Source organism: Narcine bancroftii, chromosome 1 (genome assembly GCF_036971445.1).
Source record: "Narcine bancroftii isolate sNarBan1 chromosome 1, sNarBan1.hap1, whole genome shotgun sequence".
Taxonomy (NCBI): domain Eukaryota; kingdom Metazoa; phylum Chordata; class Chondrichthyes; order Torpediniformes; family Narcinidae; genus Narcine; species Narcine bancroftii.
Genome location: NC_091469.1, coordinates 439,061,721 through 439,087,537, shown reverse-complemented (window position 1 = coordinate 439,087,537; position 25,817 = coordinate 439,061,721). Strand labels below are relative to the sequence as shown.

Here is a 25,817-nt window from a genome sequence, read left to right as displayed (position 1 = left end):
AGGCTGTGGACTGCTGGAGATTGGCTCAAGGGAACCAAGCATCATAACTGGAATTCAAGAGGGTACTAGGCAAGAAGGGCTCCTAAAGAGCCTTAGGCCCTTAAGTCTTTCTGATCACATCAGCAGTTTGGACGTGAAGCTGGACCTGGAGTCTGTGTGGCTGCAGTGCCGGCTGCAGCACAGGAGGCAAATCAAAGGACACTTAGTATCTCTGAAGAGGCTCTCTTTTGCTTCTCTTTCTCCCATTGATAGGAGTGCCAGGCAATGCTCATGACATCCCTTTGTTTGCTTTAGCGCAGACCAAAGTTGAAGTATATTATGCATGTTAAATCTTTAATGAGTTGTTACAAAATAATAAAAGGAACCTTTAAAATGAACCCTTGATGATATCCTGAACAGATGGTGCACTAATTTTACTTTGTCCAAATGATCTACCATCCTATAGTTTGAGAATTATGAGTGTACATTTCAGAGACATTTCATAATTCCACATGGGTCAGTTCATGATGCAGCTGTTTACAAGTCGCAGAAGCATGTTTACAAAATTCAAACCAATTACTTTTTTTTTAATTGTGAAATCACATTTTACAAATATATCTTAACAAAAGATATGCATGTTTCTTAAAATATTAATTTCAGACATTTGGAAAGCAATAGAACTTCACAAATTCAATAATTGCTCAACTCTTCAAGTTGTCAAATGTACAGTGAGAAAGTTAAAAGCACAGTTCTGATTACAGTGTTACAAAGAGAGAGAATAGTTAATACAGGCAAGGTTATTTTACTAGAATGAGGATTATTCAGGAGGAATCAAACTATCCCCAATCTGGTGGTGCACGATCTCCCCACTTGGAGGAGGGTGAAGAATATGGTCGGGGAATGATAAATCTTTCAATCAGTCTGCTGCTTTTCCAAGGCAACAGGAAGTATTAATGAACTTGAAGAAGTTCTTTACAGTGCTTTACAAAAATGGCCTGAGTTACTTTTACAAGTCCTTGCAGTTTGGGCAGAGTAGCTTCCACACCATGCAGTGATGCAACAATTGTGCATGTGTGGATATTGTTGAGGGATTTTGGTTACATGCCAAATTTCCTCAGGCTTTTGAGGGAAAAAAAGAGGCGCTGATTCACTCTTACCATTAGATCATGGATGGGCCAGTAAAGGCTGTTGGAGATACTTACTCCAAGAAACTTGAAGCTGTCTACCAATTCCACCTCAGCAATAGGGGACAGAGGAGTTTGGTCAAACCCTCTTTTGTAAGACTGTGATCATTCATGTGAGAGATGGGAAAACTGATCTAAAATTATGAACATGAAGGAAACTAAAATTCATACATCAGTTAATGGCTGTAACCAGTACAAACAGGATGAGCTTGGGACATAGGATGCAGGAAAGCAGAGTCAGCACGATTAACATAAGAATCTTCTTTGTGACAAGAGCCACCATAAGACTAAGATAAGGAGTGGTAAGGAACAATAGAATGTAGGAAGTTGAGGTAGTCTGGATCAGATAATGGTCTCCTAGCCCTGGACAGAAGTACCAAGTCCTACATATCTAATTAGCTAACCTTACACAGATTTATACATATTAAATAAGCCAACCCTAGACAGGATGAGCCAACTCTGCATACCAAGAGACTGTAGCCCCGAGAATCAGGAAGGTGTGAATAAGGACAATAACATGAAGGGACACCGACAGGATACCCCCTGGTCCTCCAAGTATACTGAAATTGCACGTAGGCAGGAAGGATTGCCTAATGCCAAACCTCTCCAGCAGGAGGCAGAAGAATGTAAGGGGGAGGGTATTCCTACACTGAAATCAACTGTATAAAAGTTGGGTGAGCCCCAGTGTATGTGTGTATTCCCAAGGTAAGGGGAAGCACCCAACTTTGCATTGTTGTTATAATAAATTTTCTTTGTTCTTCTATTTCTAACATTCATATAATCCTTGATCTGTTGCTAGAAATGATTTATAAATGAGTAAACAAATTTAGTCTTCTACTTCTATGAGGTGGAAGTTTGTATAAAATGATCAAGTTGCACTGCTGCTCTGGCCCAAATTTTTCTTTGGCTTGGCTTCGCGGACGAAGATTTATGGAGGGGGTAAAAGTCCACGTCAGCTGCAGGCTCGTTTGTGGCTGACAAATCCGATGCGGGACAGGCAGACACGGTTGCAGCGGTTACAGGGGAAAATTGGTTGGTTGGGGTTGGGTGTTGGGTTTTTCCTCCTTTGCCTTTTGTCAGTGAGGTGGGCTCTGCGGTCTTCTTCAAAGGAGGTTGCTGCCCGCCAAACTGTGAGGCGCCAAGATGCACGGTTTGAGGCGATATCAGCCCACTGGTGGTGGTCAATGTGGCAGGCACCAAGAGATTTCTTTAGGCAGTCCTTGTACCTTTTCTTTGGTGCACCTCTGTCACGGTGGCCAGTGGAGAGCTCGCCATATAACACGATCTTGGGAAGGCGATGGTCCTCCATTCTGGAGACGTGACCCATCCAGCGCAGCTGGGTCTTCAGCAGCGTGGACTCGATGCTGTCGACATCTGCCATCTCGAGTACTTCGACGTTAGGGATGAAAGCGCTCCAATGGATGTTGAGGATGGAGCGGAGACAACGCTGGTGGAAGCGTTCTAGGAGCCGTAGGTGATGCCGGTAGAGGACCCATGATTCGGAGCCGAACAGGAGTGTGGGTATGACAACGGCTCTGTATACGCTTATCTTTGTGAGGTTTTTCAGTTGGTTGTTTTTCCAGACTCTTTTGTGTAGTCTTCCAAAGGCGCTATTTGCCTTGGCGATTCTGTTGTCTATCTCATTGTCGATCCTTGCATCTGATGAAATGGTGCAGCCGAGATAGGTAAACTGCTTGACCGTTTTGAGTTTTGTGTGCCCGATGGAAATGTGGGGGTGCTGGTAGTCATGGTGGGGAGCTGGCTGATGGAGGACCTCAGTTTTCTTCAGGCTGACTTCCAGGCCAAACATTTTGGCAGTTTCCGCAAAGCAGGACGTCAAGCGCTGAAGAGCTGGCTCTGAATGGGCAACTAAAGCGGCATCGTCTGCAAAGAGTAGTTCACGGACAAGTTTCTCTTGTGTCTTGGTGTGAGCTTGCAGGCGCCTCAGATTGAAGAGACTGCCATCCGTGCGGTACCGGATGTAAACAGCGTCTTCATTGTTGGGGTCTTTCATGGCTTGGTTCAGCATCATGCTGAAGAAGATTGAAAAGAGGGTTGGTGCAAGAACACAGCCTTGCTTCACGCCATTGTTAATGGAGAAGGGTTCAGAGAGCTCATTGCTGTATCTGACCCGACCTTGTTGGTTTTCGTGCAGTTGGATAATCATGTTGAGGAACTTTGGGGGACATCCGATGCGCTCTAGTATTTGCCAAAGCCCTTTCCTGCTCACGGTGTCGAAGGCTTTGGTGAGGTCAACAAAGGTGATGTAGAGTCCTTTGTTTTGTTCTCTGCACTTTTCTTGGAGCTGTCTGAGGGCAAAGACCATGTCAGTAGTTCCTCTGTTTGCGCGAAAGCCGCACTGTGATTCTGGGAGAATATTCTCGGCGACACTAGGTATTATTCTATTTAGTAGAATCCTAGCGAAGATTTTGCCTGCAATGGAGAGCAACGTGATTCCCCTGTAGTTTGAGCAGTCTGATTTCTCGCCTTTGTTTTTGTACAGGGTGATGATGGTGGCATCACGAAGATCCTGAGGCAGTTTTCCTTGGTCCCAACAAAGCTTGAAAAACTCATGCAGTTTGGCATGCAGAGTTTGCCCAAATTAACCCTCAAGCAAAACCTAGTGAGAGTTTTTGCTTTGAACATACATAAACCGCTGAACAATAATGTGAGTGTAGCAGTCAGTGCAATGCTATTATAGCGTCAGCAATCCAGGTTTGAATCCAGCAGTGTCTGTTCTGTACATTCTCCCCATGTGGGCAAGGATTTTCACCAGGTGCTCCAGTTTCCACCCACATTCTACAGATGTACAGGATTACAAAGAGTGTCCCAAGGACACTCAGGGAGACTAGTGTACAGATAGTGGGGCCATTAACAGAGATATTTAGGATGTCACTGGACACGGGGGTAGTGCCAGAGGATTGGAGGGTGGCTCATGTTGTTCCGCTGTTTAAGAAAAGGTCCAAATGTAAGCCTGGAAATTATAGACCTGTGAGTCTGATGTCTGTGGTGGGTAAGTTGATGGAAATTGTTCTGAGGGATGGCATTTACAAATATTTGGAAGAACAGGTAGTAATCAGCATGGTTTTGTCAGGGGCAGATCATGCTTAACAAACCTTATAGAGTTTTTTGAAGGGGTTACAAAAAAGATTGATGAAGGGAAGGCTGTGGATGTTGTCTATTTAGACTTTAGTAAAGCTTTTAACAAAGTTCCCCACAGGAGGTTAGGAAAAAAGGTGGAGGCATTAGGTATAAATAAGGAGGTAGTGAAATGGATTCAGCAATGGTTGGATGGGAGGTGTCAGAGAGTAGTGGTAGAAAATTGTTTGTCAAATTGGAGGCCGGTGACTAGTAGAGTTCCTTAGGGATCGGTCCTGGATTTGTTTGTTATATATATTAACGATCTGGAAGAAGGGGTGGTGAATTGGATAAGTAAGTTTGCAGATGATACAAAGATTGGTGGTATTGTGGACAGTGAGGAAGATTACCGTAGCTTAAAAAGAGATATAGGAAAGCTCGAGGAGTGGGCTGAGAAATGGCTGATGGAATTTAATACAGCTAAGTGTGAACTGTTGCATTTTGGAAAGGCAAATCTAAATAGGTCATATACATTGAATGGTAGACAATTGAGGAGTGCAGAGCAACAAAGTAATTGAACTTTGCAATACCGTGTGCAGTTTTGGTCACCAAATTATAGGAAGGATATAAACAAAATAGAGTGCAGAGAAGATTTTAAAAGGGACAGAGAGAGTCAACATGGATAGGCTTTTTCAATTAAGAGTGGGGGATATTCAAACCAGAGGCCATGGTTTGAGATTGAAGGGGGAAAATTATAAGGGGAACACGAGGGGACATTTCTTCACGCAAAGGGTGATTGGGATGTGGAATAAGCTTCCAGCAGAGGTGGTTGAAGCAGGGACGTTATTTACATTTAAGGAAAGACTGGATAATTACATGGGGGGGGGGGGGGAAAGAGGATTGGAGGGGTATGGACCAGGTGATGGTCAGTGGGACTAGGAGGGTGGGGATTTGTTCTGGCATAGACTAGTAGGGCCAAACTGGCCTGTTCTGTGCTGTATATGGTTATCTGGTCACAAGAGTGTATTTAGGTGGCATGGGTTCATGAACCGGAAGGGTCTGTTATCTTGCTGCATCTCTAAATTATTTTACATTAATTATCCTGAGCTGCTATATTTGATCTTGAAGAGTTTGGCAATGATTGTATTGGTGACAAGGTTCAGCAAGTCTCATATTGTTATCTCACGTTTATTTTCAAATAACAGACAGATCTTTTAAAGATGTATTTGTAAATCAGACCACAAATGTTTAAAAATCATTTGTTTGAAATCTGCAGAATTATTTCAGATCAAGTTTTTGTGTCTCTGAAACAGTTGCACATGAAGATGACTCACGTGGAATATCTCTGTGAAACATGCACTCAAATTATAGAACCATGGATTATTCAGATAAGGTAAAATTCATGGACAATCTGTTCAGGATATTTCACACAAGGAAAACAAATTGCATTGTTTTCATCATACATTTGACTTAACCAATAAAGGGCTGAATTGAATGTTTAAAAAAAATGCTTGAATACAACTTGGAAGTCTGACACGGATCTGGGTATAGAAAGATGGCATGCTGAAGATCAGAGTTGTATTCTTCTTTCTTTCTTTGGCTTGGCTTTGCGGACGAAGATTTATGGAGGGGTAATGTCCGCGTCTGCTGCAGGCTCGTGGGTGACTGACAAGTCCGATGAGGGACAGGCAGGCACGGTTGCAGCGGTTGCAAGGGAAAATTGGTGGGTTGGTTTTTCCTCCTTTATCTTTTGTCAGTGAGGTGGGCTCTGCGGTCTTCTTCAAAGGAGGTTCAATTACTATATATTTTGCAAGATATGGAGCCCATACTTAGAAAATATGGGTGTGAATATTTAAATGAAGCTCTGACAGTCCCTTTCTCCTTAAAGCTCTCAGCATGCTAACAGGTACCCTCTTGTCCCTTTTTCTCTTTAAGTAGGGGGATAGGGGTAGGAGGGGATGGTATATAGGAGGATTTTCTGTTTTCTTTTTATGTACCATATGTATTTGCATTGATTTTTATTATTTTTAATCATGTGCATCATTTTATGTGGTTCTAAGTCTATAAATAAAATTAAAAATGCTTGAATATATCAATTTGGATTTTAATTATAAACAAGAAATACATAGTTATTTACAATTATTCTACAATTAAATTCATTCAATTAATTTCAGCTGCATTGTTATACTTTTTATGCATTTAATTCATCTCACCATTCTCTTGAAGCCTCACCTCCCCTTTGGCAAATAATTCAGTCATTTGATTAAGCACCTTTTGCACTTTCCTTGATGTTTTCCAATTTTTCAATTCATTTTATTTGAGAGGGTCTGTCCCTTTAAGAGAACAGATTTAACAACTTACCTGCAGGATTTGAAGTGACTGTGAAACTAGCAGCAAACTTTGAACTTCATGTTCCTTTTACTGGATACATTTGCAGAATCTGCACAGAAGCACTGGAGAAGCCAGGAGCAAAGACCATGTGACCAGCTTCTTTTTTTAAAAAAAACAGTGCATGGAGGAGACCATTTTTAAGGAAACAGTACAAGAGTAAACAGGTTTTCCACTTCCTTTGTGGGAATGAGAAACCCACTTGGCCTCATTGTGCAGTTATAGACCGAATGTCAGATTTCTTCCATTTGCTTAGAGGGATGAGAGACCACTTTGACTACCCACGAAAAGGATTATAAAGTTGCAGAAGAAATACCACACTATTTGATTGATTCACGGAAAGGATTCTAATTGCAGAAGGCAGCACGTCTAAAAAGGATATTTTTCTGAAGCACCTCAGAAAGGGTTTCATGAGTAATTAACGTTCTGTTACCCCCCCCCCCCCAACCCCCTGGCCTTTCACACACTTAATTCATCTTAAAGCTTGCATTTCTCACCCACCTTAAAGCCTGTGTGTCACATCCACTTAAGGCCTGCTTGTCGCACCCATTTGAGGCCTGCGTGTCACATTCATCAAAGGCCTGTGTGTCTCAATCATCTAAAACCCGTGTCTCATCAATTTCAAGGCCATGTGTTATCAATGAATTCCTGAAACTGAACCTTGAACTGATTTCCGAGAATTGAGCCGTGAGCCGAAGTGACTTGGGGTATTCCATACACAACAACATCTTTGCACATTGTTGATAAGTTAGATATTATATCTTAAATTTAATTGTTTAAATAAGTTAGTTCAATTAGAGTAGGGGTTGTATGATTGATGATTAATAATTAAACATATTATTTTAAATACAAGTCTGAGCCCATTTTTTTTTAAATCACTGCTGTCGTGTACATAGCAGTCCTAAATATCACAGTCTTTTTTCTAAAATCGCTAACTCAGTGAAAATGGAGCTGATGGGAGTTTAAATGTGTACAGGCCAAAAGATTAGCCTACTCAGTTATGCAAAATCATAAAATGGCCACAGCTTATTTTGTTTTTATCTGGTTATGATGGTTCACTATTCATTTCATTATTTCACCTGAGTTAGTGATAAATAGCTATTATTTTGTGAAACAAAATCCTTTTCATTGCAAACAGGAATACATTCTTAATGCCCGTGTAATAATTCACAGATATGAACATTAAAAAGTAATTTACTATAGATTATGCTTCTCTAGTTAATTCAATATTCTTTTAAAGTTTTAGCTTTAGTAGACTTTATAGTAGTATGAATATATTGAATTTGTTTTCTTCCATCTGTTCCATGTTAAAGCAATGGGAAATATGATAATCAAATGTCATGGATATCACAACAATAAAAAAAATTCTTCCCCATGGTTTTTACACCTGCCACTCAAACATCACACCTCATGAGCTATCTTTTCTTGCTTTTGCCATCTTTAATTATCCAATTCTTTCTATATACACCAATTATTTTTGGGGAAAAAACATAACTATGCAAGATATTGAACAATATAGAATTTATCATCATTCTTGGTGACAAAATGACATTTCAGAGACATGGGGGGAAAGAGACGATTGAAGGATAGAGCCTGAATGGAGCTTTGTGGCACAATGTCTCAGAGATCTTTGCTGGCACTTATTCTCCAGAGAGACCTTAGATTTTTCCATGAATAATAAATATGCACTTGAAATGTAAAGAAATAAGGAATAAAATGGACATGAATGCCAAAACTGCATATTTATTAATTCATATTTATAATGCATACCAGTATTTATAATTCCTATGTTGAATTAGAAAATTGAAAGGAAAAGCAAGAGGAGGGAGTCTGAACCCTTGTCTTGTATAGAGGAGAAGGAACAATCCTTCATCTCAGAGTTGAAGAAGAAAGCCTGCAGATCCTGTGATTATAGTTTAATGCACAAACATGCTGGCGAAACTCAGCAGGTCAGACAGCAGCTATAGGAAATAATGTTTCGGCTTGAGCCCTTCATCAAGGTTATACTCAGTGACTGAGTCACTCCAATCCTTTTGTGTGCAGAATCCCAAAAATGTAATACTTTCTGGCACACACAGAACTTCTGAAAGGGATTTTTTTTTTCTTTTTACCTTTTCTTACTCTCCATCTCTAATCAATTCAATGGCTCTTTCCGAAGTGACTCAGATCAAATTTTTATTATGTGTGGAACCAAAGGAGATGGGTGAGGTCTTGAACAAGTGTTCTTTATCAATATTTTTGGTGGAGAAAGACAGAGGTGCTAGAAGACATGGGGAAGTAAATAGCAATGTCTTGAAGAGCACCCAAATTGCAGAAGGAGGTGCTGGCAGTCTTAAAACACACAAAGCTAGATAAATCCTCAGAGCCCAAGTAAGTGTATCCCAGGATGTTATCGGAAGTTCAGAAAAAGATTTCAAGATCCTGAGCAGTGACATCTTCACTTGTTACACATGGGTGAGCATTGTTGATACGTTTGTAGATCACATCAACATTTGTGGTCAAGAGATCAGGTAAGAGTGTGATTTAAGAAGACAACAGGATCTACATGAATTCAGAAAGTGGTCAAAAAAACAGCAGGTGGAATACAACTTGGACAAATGTGAGGTTTTGCATTTTGCCAAGTTAAACCAGGATAGGACTGGCACAGTGGATTCCAGGAGCATGGGGTGCACTGAAGAACAAGGATACAGGTGAATGGTGATGCAAGCAGACAGGGTGGAGACCTTCATCAATCAGGGCATTGGTACAGCAGCAAGGATGTCATGTCAAAAATGTATAAGATATAGGTGAGATTGCACTTTAAGTCTTGCTTCAATTTTGTCACACAGATTTTAGAAAAGACATCAATAACCTGGAAGGAGTGCAGAAAAGATTCACTTGGGACTGGAGGGCTTAAACTATAAGGAGAGGCTGGATAAACTGGGACCTTTCTCCCAGAAGCATAGGAGGCCAAGGGGAGATCTTACAGATGTTCATGAGGGGCAGAGATAAAATTAATAGCCATTGTCTCTTTCCCAGGGTAGGGAAATCTAAAACAAAAACACATTTTTCCCTCAGTGCTGGTCAAGAAGCCACAAACTCTTGGCCTCTGTACCCACCTCTACAACTGGATCCTTGACTTTCTCAATGGAAGACCAGAGTCAGTATGAATTTCCTTTCCTCCTCCTCCTCACTGATCATCAACACAGGCGCACCCCAAGGATGCATGTGTAGCCCACTGCTCTACTCGTTATACACCCATGACTGCATTGCCAGGCATAATTCCAATGCCATCCACAAGTTTACCAATGACACCACATTGTTGGCAAAATCACAAACGGCAATGAGTAAGCATCCAGGAGGGAGGTAGATCAGCTTGTTGACACAACCATATGCTTAATGTCAGCAAAAGTAATGAGATGATTATAGACTTTAGGAAGAAGTCAAGGGAACATGATCCAGTCCTCATCAAGGGCTCAGTACTGGAGAGGGTCAAGAACTTCAAATTCCAGGGTATCAACATCTCCAAGGATCTGTCCTGGAGCCTCCAAGTTGATCCAATCACAAAGAAGGCTCGCCAGTGGCTATACTTTGTGGGGTGTCTGAGATGGTTCAGTAGGTTACTGAAGACCATTGTAAACTTTTTCAGGTGTACTGTGGAGAGCATTCTGGCTGGCTGCATCATTGCATGTATGGAGGGATTTGGGGAGTATTGAGTGGGACAGGATATTTTCAGGTGAGGGTGTAAATGAAAAATGGAGGATATTCAAAAAAGAAATTTTGAGAGTACAGAGTAGTTATGTCCCAGTGAGGATCAAAGGAAAAACTGGAAGTCATAGGGAGGCTTGGTTTTCGAGAAATATTGGAAATTTGGTTAGGAGAAAAAGGGAGGTGTACAAGAGGTATAAATAACAGGGAGCTGACAATTTGAAGGAGGACTACAAGGAGTGTAGAAGGAATCTTAAGAAAGAAATTAGAAAGGCCAAAAAAAGGCATGAAGAGGCTTTGGCAGACAGAGTAAAAATAAATCCAAAGGATTTCTATAAAAAACATTAAAAATAAAAGATAAGTGAGGAATAAAATTGGACCCCTTGTAGATAGTGAGGGTAGGCTGAGTGAGAAGTCAGAGGAAATGGGGGAAATTTTGAATGATTTCTTTGCCTCGGTATTCACTAGGGAAAAAAATATTGAACCAGTTGAGGTAAAGAAAAATAGTGGGAAGGTCATGAAGCATACAAGGATAACCGAGGAGGTAGTGATGGCTGTGTTGAAAAAGATAAAGGTGGATAAATCTCCGGGACCGGACAAAATATTCCCAAGGACACAAAATATTCCCAAGGACAGATAGTGGGACCATTAACAGAGATATTTAGGATGTCACTGACCACGGGGGTAGTGCCAAAGGATTGGAGGGTGGCGCATGTGGTTCCGCTGTTTAAGAAAGGGACTAAATGTAAACCTTGGAATTATAGGCCCGTGAGTCTGACGTCTGTGGTGGGCAAGTTGATGGAAAGTGTTCTGAGGGATGGTATTTACAAATATTTGGAGGTACAGGGATTGATAGGGAGTAATCAGCATGGTTTTGTCAGGGGTAGATCATGCTTGACAAACCTGATTGAGTTTTTCGAGGGGGTTACAAAAAAGGTTGATGAAGGGAAAGCTGTGGATGTTGTCTATTTAGACTTTAGTAAAGCTTTTGACAAAGTTCCCCACAGGAGGTTAGGAAAAAAGGTGGAGGCATTAGGTATAAATGAGGAGGTAGTGAAATGGATTCAGCCATGGTTGGATGGGAGGTGTCAGAGAGTAGTGGTAGAAAATTGTTTGTCCAATTGGAGGCCGGTGACTAGGAGTTCCTCAGGAATCGGTCCTGCGTCCACTATTGTTTGTTTTATATATATATTAACGATCTGGAAGTAGGGGTAGAGAATTGGATAAGCAAGTTTGCGGATGATACAAAGATTGGTGGTGTTGTGGACAGTGAGGAAGATTACCGTAGATTAAAAGGTGATTTAGGAAGGTTGGAGGTGTGGGCTGAGAAATGGCTGAAGGAATTTAATACAGATAAGTGTGAGGTGTTACATTTTGGAAAGGCAAATCTAAATAGGTCATATGCATTAAATGGTAGGCTATTGAGATGTGCAGAGCAACAAAGGGATTTAGGAGTTGTGGTAAATAGTACCCTCAAGGCTGATACTCAGGTAGATGGTGCGGTGAAGAAGGCATTTGGAATGTTGGCCTTCATAAATCGGAGTATTGAATTCAGGAGTAGGGAGGTTATGATGAAATTGTTCAAGGCATTGGTGAGGCCAAATTTGGAGTACTGTGTACAGTTTTGGTCACCAAATTATAGGAAAGATATAAACAAAATAGAGAGAGTGCAGAGAAGGTTCACGAGAATGTTGACAGGATTTCAAGGTTTGAGTTACAGGGAAAGGTTATGCAGACTGGGGCTTTTTTCTCTGGAGCGTAGAAGATTGAGAGGGGACTTGATAGAGGTGTTTAAGATTTTAAAAGGGACAGACAGAGTGAACATGGATAGGCTTTTTCAATTAAGAGTGGGGGAGATTCAAACTAGAGGGCATGGTTTAAGATTGAAGGGGGAAAATTATAAGGGGAACATGAGGGGAAATTTCTTTACGCAAAGGGTGGTAGGTATGTGGAATGAGCTTCCGACAGACGTGGTTGAGGCGGGATCATTGGTTACATTTAAGAAAAGACTGGATAATTACATGGATAGGAGAGGACTGGAGGGTTATGGACCGGATGCTGGTCAGTGGGACTAGGAGGGTGGGGATTTGTTACGGCATGGACTAGTAGGGCCGAACTAGCCTGTTCTGTGCTGTAAGTGGTTATATGGTTATATGGTAACAGTCAGAACAAGAATTAAATTCAGAGGGTTGTTACTCAGCCTGCAACAACAGACTCCAGACTTCACTCCATCGAGGACATCTACATGAGGTGGTATCTTACAAAAGCTTCTATACTCAAAGACCCACCACCACACAGCCATGCCCTCTTCGCTCTGCTACCATCAGGGAAAAGGTACAGGAGCCTAACGACAAGAACTCAACAGCACAAGGACAGCTTCTTCCCCGCTGCCATCAGATTCCTGAATAATCAATGAACCAAAGACACTGCCTTACTTTTCAACCACCATTATTGTTAATATTATTTTATTTTTATAGTAATGTCATAATATATATGTTTCCATTATGATTCTGCTACAAAACACCAAATTTCATACCTTGTTCATGACAATAAATCCTGATTCATAGATGTTAGGTGAGAGGGGACAGATTTAAAGGGACTGGAAAGGCATCCCTCTTCCCACAGTGAGTGGTGAGCATATGGAATGAGCTTCCAGAAGAAGAGGTAGAAGAAAGAACAATTCTGACATTTTAAAGGTAATCTTGACACAATAGATTATACTTTAGCATGCAAATACACATGGCCTAGTTGGACCAGTTTTGTGTAAAGTATGTAAGCCATCAGCAATGTATTTCCACCCTTAAAATCATTATTCATCACATAATTTAAAAAATCTCAGACTTGACAGTAAATGAATATTCAATTGTATTCTCAACTTCCTTTCTGACTTCTAACACCTATCTTTCTGTTTAGCTGTGTAAGTCTGTGGAAACATTGCAGACTTTTGGTCTCAGAGTCAATGGAAGAACAGTGAAGTGGTTATAGACAAAGTTCCATCATCTCAGTGGTATTTTTAAACCAGCTTTGTTTTCTTTGGCTATAGAACCACCAAGAGAGCGATAAGTGGGAAGGGATGAGGGAGTCATGGAGGGAGCAGTCCCTGTGGAAGGCAGAGAGAAAGGGGCATCTGGTGGTGGGAACACAATGTAGGAGGCAGAAATCGCAGAGGATAACATGTTGGATGGAGAGGGTGGGTGGGAGGTGAGGAGCAGGGAACTCCTGCCCTTGTTGCATCTAGAGGCTGAGGGAGTTAGGTGTACGAGAAATAGAGAATATGCCGGTAAACGTTGCGTTGATGGTGGTAGAGGGGAAGCCATGAATTTTGGAAGAAGTAGAACATCTCGGATGATCTCGAATGGAAGACCTCATCCCAGGAGCAGATGCAACAGAGATGGACGAATTGAGAGAAAGGAATAAATCCCTACAGGAGATAGAATGTGAAGAGGTGACTGTGCGAGTTGGTGCCTTTGTAGAAAATGTCTGAAGCTCGTCTCCCAAGATCGAGGCAGAGAGAGATCGAAAAGGGGAGAGTGTTGCCAGAGATGAACCAAGTGAATTTGAGGTCGGGGTAAAAGTTAGCAGCAGATAAAGTTGACAAGCTCATCATGGGTGGATGAGGCAGTACCAATGTAGTCATCAACGTAGCAGAGGAAGAATTGAGGAGTCTTGCTCGCTGTAACCAACAAAATGGCAGGCATAGCTGGTACCCATGTAGGTACCCATACCTACCTCTGACTTGATGAAAGTGGAATCAGTCAAAGGTGGAGTTATTGAGTGTGAGAATAAATTCTGCAAGGCAAAGGGTGGTGGTGGAGGAGGAGGGAGACTGGTTGGGTCTGTTGTGGAGAAAGAAAATTCTCAACATTGGTTGTTGCAGAAAAATAAGTAATTTCTATTACATCATGAAAAAAAAATAGGTACATTACTGAGGGCATTTACATTTTATAAAAATCACATTTCAACTTGAAATGTAATACGAGGTTGAGCAAATGTCTTCAGTAACTGATTCCCTTATGCTTAGCTGTCAGATTCTAATACTATATTTGTCCATGTGTGACAGTCAGAGTCAACTACTCAAGTCACAGGACGATGAATCTTTGGCAGCTCTATTAGCAAAGCTGCCTCCCTCGAGACAGTCACCATCTTTATATATTATAAAAAAAACAAAAATACAAGTTAATACAGAACTTGTCTTGGAATTTACACATGATCCACCCTTTTCTCCAAAACTCGTGAATGTTTTCAAAGCTTGCAAAGGGATCTGAACCATCTAAAAACATAGGCTGAAAAATGACAGATGGAATTTAATGCAAATAAGTGTGAGATGTTGCATTTTGGAAGGACAAACCAAGAAAATGCATACATTAAATGGTAGAGCACTGAGGAGTGGTAAACAGAGGGATCTGGGAATTCATATAAATAATTCCCTGAAAGTGGTGTCACAAGTAGATAGAGCTGTAAAGAGAGCTTTGCCATATTGACCTGCAGATAGGAGTAGGGATGTTATGGTAAAGTTGTACAAGACATAGGTGAGGCCAAATTTAGAGAATAGTGTGCAGTTTTTTGTCACCTAACTACAGGAAAGAAATCAATAAGATAGAAAAAAGGCAGAGAAGATTTACTAGGATATTGCCCAGTCTGCAGGTACTGAATTCCAGGGAAAGGTTAAATAGGTTAAGACTTTATTCTCAGAAGCGTAGAAGAATGAGAGAGATTTGATAGAGGTATTTAAAATTATGAGGGGGAATAGACAGAATAAATATAGGCATGCTTTTTTCCATTGAGGGTAGGTGAGAGACAAACCAGAGGACATGGGTTAAGGGTGAAAGGGGAAAGGTTTAAGGGGAACCTCTTCACACACAGAGAGTGGTGGGAGTATGGCGCAAGCTGCCAGCTAAAGTGGTGAATGCAGGCTCAATTTTAATATTTATGAAGAATTTGGACAAGTACATGGATGGGAGAGGCAAGTAGGGTTATGGACTGGATGCAGATCAGTGGAACATGACTGAAAAATGGTTCGGCATAGACTAGAATTCTAATGTCGGCCCACAGTATTATGTTGACCTAATAACCTATTCTAGCAACTGCCTAGAATTTCCCTACTACAGAGCCCTCCATTTTTCTCAGTTCAATGTCCCTAGGCTCCGAATCATGGGTCCTCTACCAGCATCACCTACGGCTCCTAGAACGCTTCCACCAGCGTTGTCTCCACTCCATCCTCAACATTCATTGGAGCGACTTCATCTCCAACATCGAAGTACTCGAGATGGCAGAGGCCGACAGCATCGAATCCACGCTGCTGAAGATCAAACTGCGCTGAGTAGGTCACGTCTCCAGAATGGAGGACCATCGCCTTCCCAAGATCGTGTTATATGGCGAGCTCTCCACTGGCCACCGAGACAGAGGTGCACCAAAGAAGAGGTACAAGGACTGCCTAAAGAAATCTCTTGGTGCCTGCCACATTGACCACTGCCAGTGGGCTGATATCGCCTCCAAACGTGCATCTTGGCGCCTCACAGTTCAGCGGGCAGCAACCTCCTTTGAAGACCGCAGAGCCCACCTCACTGACAAAAGATAAAGGAGGAAAAACCCAACACCCAACCCCAACCAACCAATTTTTCCTTGCAACCGCTGCAACCGTGTCTGCCTGTCCCGCATTCGACTTGTCAGCCATAAACGAGCCTGCAGCTGACGTGGACATTACCCCTCCATAAATCTTCGTCCGCGAAGCCAAGCCAAGAAGAAAACATCTGATTATACCTACCTTCACCATCGTTGCTGGCAGTGTATTCCATGAAGCCACCACTCTCTCAATCCTCGAAGAAAATCTTCTCTGTTTTCTATGAAATAGGCAACCCCTTGTAATGTAAACTCTGACCCCAAAGTTTTAGGTTTTCCCAGAACTTGAAATATCATCTTCACATCCACCTTGTCTAATTGCCTCAATGTTTCAAGCAAGTGGCCTGTTTTCTAAATTTCAGCAGATATAACCCTCACCTCTCTAATCTTTCCTTAGAGCACAAATTGCTCATTTAGGCGAGTGAACAAAAAAATTAGGTCTGTGCACAACACTCCCGATATGCTCTCATTAATATTTTACTTTTTTATTCAGTACTTAGTAAAACATTATTTTCCTTTCAAAATCCATGCCGTCTTTACTGATTAACAATGATTTTTTTTTTCTATTTGGCCTTCTTTAATGTCACTTTCTCCAAAGAAATATAATAGTAATTATCCTATAGTTTGTTTTGACTTCCTTCATTTTGAATAAAGGTATTATATTTGTTGTTTTCCAACTCAATGGAACGTTCCTTGCATTGAAGGAGCATTGGAAAATGTCAAATACATCATTTATCTCAAAATCCTCTTCTTTTAAGAACAAAATGAAGTCCATCAGAATCCAGGAGTTTGTCAGCCTGCAACTCCAACAATTTATCAGTACCACTTCCCTGACTGTAGTTTTCACAAAGGTTCTCCCTCTTTCCAAATGCCCAATTTACAGCCATTTCTGAAATAGTTCTCATATCCTCTGTAGGAAGTATCCTTCCCATACCTCTACCATCTCTCTTTCAATCATCAGACTCATTTCTTTCTAATCAACAATCAGTTTGTTAACTCTTCCATCTCTTAAATATCTTACTATCTCTATATTTCTGGCTAGCTTTTAATTTCACCAATTTTCTCCCATCTTCTGAACCTCAGGTGCAAGAAGTATAACAGGAAAGTCTGCTGGCAACATGGTTGAAGTAATAACTCAGCAGGTCAAACAGTGTCTTTTATATAGCGAAAGATAAAAAGGCATAATTGACATTTCGGGCTTGAGCCCTTCATCAAGGTATGGGAAAAATGTCAGCAGGCATCCAAATAAAAGGGAGGCGTGGTTATAAAGGCAGGAGGTGGAGAAAGAAAGGAGGGCAGAGCAGCAAGCAAGAGGAGTAGTGATGGCTAGGTGAATAGAGGGTGGCAGGGGCGAGAGTCAAGGGCGGAAGGGGTATGAGTTGAGAGGGACAGGGGGTGTGAGTAGAGAGGGAAGAGGTGGAGAGCTGACAGGGAGAAGGGAGGGGTGGGGGGAGAAAACGATAGCAGGTTAGCAGAAACCAGAAAAGTCTATGTTAATGTTAACCCGCTATAGAGTGACAAGACGGAAAATCAGGTGTTGGTCCTACAATTTATGGGTGGTCTTGGTAGGATAGTACATGAGGCCATGGACAGACTTGAGAGTATTGAAGTGTTGTGCAGAACTGAAATGGTTGGCTACTGTGAGGTCTCTGTCACTGGTGCAGACAGAATGAAGATGCTCAGCCATGCGATCTCCCAATCTGTGCCCAGTCTCTCTGACGTAGAGAAGGCCACAAAGGGATCACTGGATGCAGTAGATCAATCCTGCAGATACACAAGAGATATGTTGCTTCACTTGAAAGGCCTATTCAGGGCCCTAGACTGTGGCAAGGGAGGAGGTGTGGGCACAAGTGTGGCATTTCCTGTGACCGCAGGGGAAGGTGCTGGGGGATGTGGGGAATTGGTGGGGAGGGATGAGTGCATGAGAAAGTCATGGAGGGAGCAATCTTTACAGAAGGCAGAGAGGGGAGATCAGGAGAAGATATGTTTGGTAGTGGGATGCCATTGCAAGTGCCAGAATTTCCAGAGGATAATGTGTTGGATATGGAGGCTAGTGGGGTGTAGGTGAGGGCAAGGGAAATCCTGTGTTTGTTGCACTTGGGGGTAAAGGGGACCAAGATGATAAGTGGGAAATGGAGGAGGGCTGAGTTGATGGTGGTGGAGATGAAGCCATATTTGTGGAAGAAGGCAGACATTTCAGAAAATTTGAATTGGAATACCTCATCTTGAGAACAGATGCAGCAGAGAAATTGCAAAAAGGGAATAGATTCCTTGCAGGGGACAGGGTTTGAGGAAGTGCAATTGAGGTAGTTGTGAGATTTGATATTTATAAAATATTTCAGTGGAGAGCATGTCTCCTGAAATAGAGACAGAGAGATCCAGAAAGGGGAGAGTATTGTCAGAGATGGACCAGGTGAGTTTGAGATCAGAATGGAAATTGGCCGCAAAGGGAATGAAGTTGAAGAGCTCATCATGGGTGCCTGGGGCAGCTCCAATGTAGTTGTCAATATAATGGAAGAAGAGTTGAGGGGCCTTGTCTGTGTAGTCTTGAAGCATGGATTGCTTCACAAAACCCACAGGTATAGCTGGAACCCATGAGGATACCCATGGCTATTCCTTTGCTTTGGAGGAAGTGAGATGAATGAAAGGAGAAATTGTTTAGAGTGAGGACAAATTCTGCAAAGCGGAGGAGGGTGGTGGTAGAGGGTAACTGGTTAGGTCTCTGGACCAGAAAGAAGCTAAGTGCTTTAAGACCTTCTGTATGGAGGCTAAAAAGGATTGGACATCCATTGAGAAGATAAAGCAGTCCAATTTGGGGAAACTGAAGTAACTGAAGAGATGGAGGGCATGTGAGGCATCACAGATGTAGGGGGGAGGAATTGGACCGGGGAAGAAAAAAGTCAAGGTAGGACAAAGCTAGTTCAGTGGGGCAAGAGGAAGCAGAAAAATGGGTCTACCCAAATGATTGGGTTTGAGCATCTTGGTAAAAAGGAGAAAGACAGTGCAGGGATGGGAGACAGTGATTTTGGAGGCTGTGGGATAGAGGTAACCAGAAGTGATTAAATTGAAATTGGTGTTGGAGATAGTGGCTTGGTGTGCTGTGGTGGGCACAGACATATATTACTTCACTGAGCATCTTTGCTCTGTCTGCACCAGTGACAGATACCTGCAAGTGGCCAATCACATGACTGTCCATGGCCTCATATACTAACCCACCAAGACAACCCATAAATTGGAGGACCAACACCTTATTTTCTGCCTGGGCACTCTCTAGCTGGATAGCATTAACATCAACTTTTCTGGTTTTGGCTAACCAGCGCTCCACCCCCTTCCCTCCGTCAGCGCTCCACCCCCTTCCCTCCGTCAGCGCTCCACCCCCTTCCCTCCGTCAGCGCTCCACCCCCTTCCCTCCGTCAGCGCTCCACCCCCTTCCCTCCGTCAGCGCTCCACCCCCTTCCCTCCGTCAGCGCTCCACCCCCTTCCCTCCGTCAGCGCTCCACCCCCTTCCCTCCGTCAGCGCTCCACCCCCTTCCCTCCGTCAGCGCTCCACCCCCTTCCCTCCGTCAGCGCTCCACCCCCTTCCCTCCGTCAGCGCTCCACCCCCTTCCCTCCGTCAGCGCTCCACCCCCTTCCCTCCGTCAGCGCTCCACCCCCTTCCCTCCGTCAGCGCTCCACCCCCTTCCCTCCGTCAGCGCTCCACCCCCTTCCCTCCGTCAGCGCTCCACCCCCTTCCCTCCGTCAGCGCTCCACCCCCTTCCCTCCGTCAGCGCTCCACCCCCTTCCCTCCGTCAGCGCTCCACCCCCTTCCCTCCGTCAGCGCTCCACCCCCTTCCCTCCGTCAGCGCTCCACCCCCTTCCCTCCGTCAGCGCTCCACCCCCTTCCCTCCGTCAGCGCTCCACCCCCTTCCCTCCGTCAGCGCTCCACCCCCTTCCCTCCGTCAGCGCTCCACCCCCTTCCCTCCGTCAGCGCTCCACCCCCTTCCCTCCGTCAGCGCTCCACCCCCTTCCCTCCGTCAGCGCTCCACCCCCTTCCCTCCGTCAGCGCTCCACCCCCTTCCCTCCGTCAGCGCTCCACCCCCTTCCCTCCGTCAGCGCTCCACCCCCTTCCCTCCGTCAGCGCTCCACCCCCTTCCCTCCGTCAGCGCTCCACCCCCTTCCCTCCGTCAGCGCTCCACCCCCTTCCCTCCGTCAGCGCTCCACCCCCTTCCCTCCGTCAGCGCTCCACCCCCTTCCCTCCGTCAGCGCTCCACCCCCTTCCCTCCGTCAGCGCTCCACCCCCTTCCCTCCGTCAGCGCTCCACCCCCTTCCCTCCGTCAGCGCTCCACCCCCTTCCCTCCGTCAGCGCTCCACCCCCTTCCCTCCGTCAGCGCTCCACCCCCTTCCCTCCGTCAGCGCTCCACCCCCTTCCCTCCGTCAGCGCTCCACCCCCTTCCCTCCGTCAGCGCTCCACCCCCTTCCCTCCGTCAGCGCTCCACCCCCTTCCCTCCGTCAGCGCTCCACCCCCTTCCCTCCGTCAGCGCTCCACCCCCTTCCCTCCGTCAGCGCTCCACCCCCTTCCCTCCGTCAGCGCTCCACCCCCTTCCCTCCGTCAGCGCTCCACCCCCTTCCCTCCGTCAGCGCTCCACCCCCTTCCCTCCGTCAGCGCTCCACCCCCTTCCCTCCGTCAGCGCTCCACCCCCTTCCCTCCGTCAGCGCTCCACCCCCTTCCCTCCGTCAGCGCTCCACCCCCTTCCCTCCGTCAGCGCTCCACCCCCTTCCCTCCGTCAGCGCTCCACCCCCTTCCCTCCGTCAGCGCTCCACCCCCTTCCCTCCGTCAGCGCTCCACCCCCTTCCCTCCGTCAGCGCTCCACCCCCTTCCCTCCGTCAGCGCTCCACCCCCTTCCCTCCGTCAGCGCTCCACCCCCTTCCCTCCGTCAGCGCTCCACCCCCTTCCCTCCGTCAGCGCTCCACCCCCTTCCCTCCGTCAGCGCTCCACCCCCTTCCCTCCGTCAGCGCTCCACCCCCTTCCCTCCGTCAGCGCTCCACCCCCTTCCCTCCGTCAGCGCTCCACCCCCTTCCCTCCGTCAGCGCTCCACCCCCTTCCCTCCGTCAGCGCTCCACCCCCTTCCCTCCGTCAGCGCTCCACCCCCTTCCCTCCGTCAGCGCTCCACCCCCTTCCCTCCGTCAGCGCTCCACCCCCTTCCCTCCGTCAGCGCTCCACCCCCTTCCCTCCGTCAGCGCTCCACCCCCTTCCCTCCGTCAGCGCTCCACCCCCTTCCCTCCGTCAGCGCTCCACCCCCTTCCCTCCGTCAGCGCTCCACCCCCTTCCCTCCGTCAGCGCTCCACCCCCTTCCCTCCGTCAGCGCTCCACCCCCTTCCCTCCGTCAGCGCTCCACCCCCTTCCCTCCGTCAGCGCTCCACCCCCTTCCCTCCGTCAGCGCTCCACCCCCTTCCCTCCGTCAGCGCTCCACCCCCTTCCCTCTGTATTCACCTAGCCATCCCTCCACCCCTTGCTTGCTGTTCTTCCCACCTATAACCTCTGGCCTTTACGACCACATCTCCTCCCCTTAGACCTTTAGACGGATACCTATTGACATTGTTCCATACCTTGATGAAGGGCTCAAGCCCAAAAAATGTTGATTGTGTGTTTTTATTTTATCTTTGGTATATAAAGGGTACTGTTTGGACTGCTGAGTTTCTCCAGCATTGTGTATTTATATCAGGTGTAACTGGTGAACAGGCCACATCTCCTATACAGAGCTGTACACAAAATGAATCAAATACCCATCAGCAATCAAAAGATCAAGAAGACAAAATCTTTACAGGCCTGCCAATTCCAGCTTTCAGTTGTGGTAGCAATTAAGTAGCTATTCTTTAAATGTCCGATACACAGCATTTGATTGTTTGTAAATCACAATGGTTTAGCATTTTGCTCAATTAGTAATCAAGAATATGACCCGGGGTCCTGAGTGCAAGCTCTGTGTGTGGCCAAAGCTTGGGGTTAAGACTGGGCAGATATTGCACAGCCTCGCACCAGGGGACTGGTTTGAAGCCAGATCCAAGAGTGCTTCCATATTTGCCATATTCTTTATATTCTCTGGGCCCATTGGAAGATGTACCATACTACCATGTTACATGAATAAAAAAGTGAAGTTTATATGTTTCGGTATTAAGAGGAGCAACATCAGTCATCCAAAAATCTGCAAGACCAGCACTACTAAAGTACCAAGGGATCTGGGTTATTGGAATTTTCTTCACTGGGATATAGAGGCTAGATGAACTTGCTCAACAATAATGGAATCCAAAACCTGAGTGCAAAAGACAACATCATGGTTTCTGGAAATTTCCATCGGCAAAATTTCTATGAGGATGGTTTATCTCATCTTCCTCACGAGATTAGAGACTATTCATTTCAATTGACAAGAATTAATGACTATAAACACTGGATAGAAGCGAGGACATGCAGTAAAAATCCTAAAATCAAACTCTTTGAGGGTTGGGTTAGTCCGGAATTTTGGATTTTCCAGATTCTCAGGCAGTACTTTTTTTAAAAAAAAAATCAAATTTCAGGAGGAATAAATAGGAAATGAACAGGTAAGTTTTGATTTTTTACAGCACATTTCATTTATTAAAACAAGCAGTTTTAACCAAAAATAAAGTCAACACTCGACAAAAATGTAAACACAAAATGTTTTCAATACAAAGAAGAGCAGGTTATGCTTGAAATTATGTTTAAAAATTAGCATTACAAAATTTAAAAAAACACAGTATACTATTGTACCAGTCTCCACCACCACCACCAGCAATGCACTCCAGACGACCAGCACTCTGTACAAAAATAATACTTCTGACAACTCCCCTTAAACATGTTGTTTGTTGTCAAAAAAGGTACTGGTTGTCCACTCCATGTCTCGCTTAATCTTGAATACCTCTATTAAATTACGTTTCATCCTTTGTTGCTCCAGAGAAAAGCCTCTAGTTCTGTCATTCTTGTTTTGTAAGACATGGTCCCCTATCCATGCGACATCTTGATAAATTTGCGCTGCACCCTCTCTAATGCTCCAATATCCTTCCTGTAATGAGGCAACTAGATTTGAATGCAACACTCCAGAGTTTTATAGAGCTCCAATACTACCTCATGGCTCCTGGACGCAATCCCCGACAAATGAATCCCAACACACCATATGTCTTCTGAACCAACAAATCAACTTGTATAGCAACCTTGAAGGATGAGTCGACTTGACCCCCAAGATCCCCCTGCTCCTCTAAACTGTTAAGAATCCTGCCATTAACCATATACTCTGTCTTCAAGTTCATCCTTTCAAAGTGCATCACTTCACACTTATCGGGATTCAATTCCACCTGCCACTTCTCCTCCCAAATCTGCATCCTATCTATATCCTTTTGTAACTTAGGAAAACCTTCTAGACTATCCGCAATACCTCCAACTTTCATGTCTTATACAAACTTACTGACTTATGCCTCCACTTCTTCATCCAGGTCATTTATTTTTTTTAAAAATAACTTAGACCGAGAATCTCAATAGATTCCTGTGGAATGCCACTAGTCCTGCCCTCTAGGCAGAATACATTCCATCTACGACTACCGTCTGTCTTCAGCAGGCAAGTCAATTCAAAGTTCATGAAGCCAGGGATCCATAAATCCTATAGCTCATGACTTTCTGAATGAACCTACCTGGGGGTTTGGGTGGGGGGGGGGGGGTGCAGGGGGAACCTCATCAAACATTTTACTAAAATGCATATACACCACATCCACTGCTCGACCCTGATGAATTTCTTTTGTGACCTCGTTGAAAAACACAAATTTCCCCTCAAAAAGGCATGCTGACTGGCCCAAGAGGACAAGGTTTCTCTAAATGTTGGTAATTCCTGTCCATAAGAATCCTCTCCAACCAGGAGACCCAATTTAAATCCAGCACTGTCTGTAAGGAGTTTGTGCATCCTCACCTTGTCCGGTTTCCTCTCTCCCTTGACAACATACCAGGATCGTAAGTTGATTGGGGTATTTGTGCGGTTTGGACTCGTGGGCCGGAATGGCCTATAGTGCTGCATGCCTACATTTAAAATTTAAATTTAGTTTGCAAAACACATACAAGACTCACTGGTCAATAATTTCCAAGGTTCTCCCTCTTAAACAAGAGGGCGAGATATGCTATTCTCTAATCCTCTGGCACTTCCCCTGTGGCCAGGAGTCACAAAGATCATTGCCATCGTCCCAGCAACATCTCCTCTTATTTCCTGTAATAACCTGGGGACTTGTCTACCCAAACTTTTTAAAACCAGATCCAGTACTTTCTCTTTCTTAACCATTGAATACAGTGAAGGCATTTCAAATATACAATCAAAAACCTATTCTCCAACAGAATCCACAGCTCTTGCAAACTGTTCCGGAACAGACATAGTACTGGAACTTGGTGAAATGTGAAATAATCCAGTCGATTATAATGAAAATAAATATAAGACAGCCTGTTAACAGCTCTCTCTTAAATCAACAGCAGAGATGAAAAAAGTTGCTGACAATGCAATAAAAGAGCACTTGCTCAGTTTTAATTCTTCCAAGTTTCATAGCGCTTTAGAATCTTTGCCCAAACCTGAACAAACCTGAAATAAAACTGAGTAATTGAAATCAAAACAATGTTTGGCAAATAACTTCAAGTCCCATTTAAAACTCTAGTTTATACCAATTTAATAGATCCAACTTAAATTGTGAGCAAACTCAACAGATCTCAATATACTGCAAGAAGAAAAAAACCTGTTCCAACTGCACGTGGACTTTGATTCTAGACATATTGAGCTAGGGTGCACTCCATACGAAGCAGCTACCAATAGTCACTGCCAAATCAATAAAGTCCAGCTGAACAAGATCCTGGATCAACGTATATGGAGCCACATCCCAGCAAAAAAACAAAACAGAAAATGTTTAACTCAAGGTTGATGCTGGTCCTTGGCCTTTAAAATGTCTATGTTTCTTACCTTCACATTGTCTGGAAGCAACCCTCCTGGATGTTTATCCATGTACTGACACAAATCTGTATGCTGGATCAATGAAAATTAAAAAAAAGACAATTATTTAACATGCATCAGCTATTTATCAACTTAAACAGTTTTGGCTTTGGTTACATGCTTTTTGGAGAAATTATTTGACTAATTTTGAACATCTTTGTCTCAGTTGAATACATAACATTTATCAAAATGTAACAGTCTTCCAGCATGAGCCAACCATTCTAACATCATTTGCTACAAAATTAATTTATCTCAAGATTTTGAAAGCAGGCTTCACTGATCATGCTTTAGTGAGCAGAGGCTGAGGTGGTAGTGCAGGAGTTGTGGTAAGGTAGAGACAACTGTCGAGGAACAAAAGAATCAAGCAAGGAGGCACAGGATTTCCCCCCCATTTCACAGACAGTAGGAGTGGCAGCCAGGACAGAGACCTGCTCCTCTTGCAGAACGTGGATTGTTAGAGAGACCAATGGTATACCCACCCACCGATGACATCATTTGTGAGGAATGCATGCAACTGCACCTCCTTATAAATAGTGTTAGGAAACTGGAGCAACATGAACACTGGATCATTCAGGATGCTGAGGACAGGGGTTAACAAGGAAGCAATTGCACCTCGCAGGTAGAGGAGAGTAGCTGGGCGAGTCAGAAGAGGGAAAAGGAACAGGTGCATCTATTTCAATGCAAGGAGCTTTGTCGGAAAGGCAAATAAGCTAAGAGTGTGGATTGGCACGTGGAATTATGAATTTGTGGCCATTATTGTGAAACTTAGTTGCAGGAGGGGCCGGACCGGCTTTTCACTGCTCTGGGATTCCATTGTCTCAATGAGGGAGATGAAAGAGGGAGGAGTGACATTGCTCATCAGGGAAAATATTACAGCTGT

General features: G+C 44.2%; 1 protein-coding gene across 5 annotated transcripts in view; it reads right to left on the bottom strand.

Moving 5' to 3' along the window:
• cdk14 (cyclin dependent kinase 14) overlaps positions 1-25,817 on the bottom strand; it is a 776,693-nt gene that overhangs the window by 412,310 nt on the left and 338,566 nt on the right. For all 5 annotated transcript variants that reach the window (XR_011350130.1, XM_069914351.1, XM_069914354.1 and 2 more), the window contains one exon: positions 24,908-24,970. Coding sequence is in view for 4 of the 5 variants with exons in the window: in XM_069914351.1 (XP_069770452.1) it covers positions 24,908-24,970 (63 nt within the window). In the remaining variant the exon portion in view is untranslated. The remainder of the gene's footprint in view (positions 1-24,907; positions 24,971-25,817) is intronic.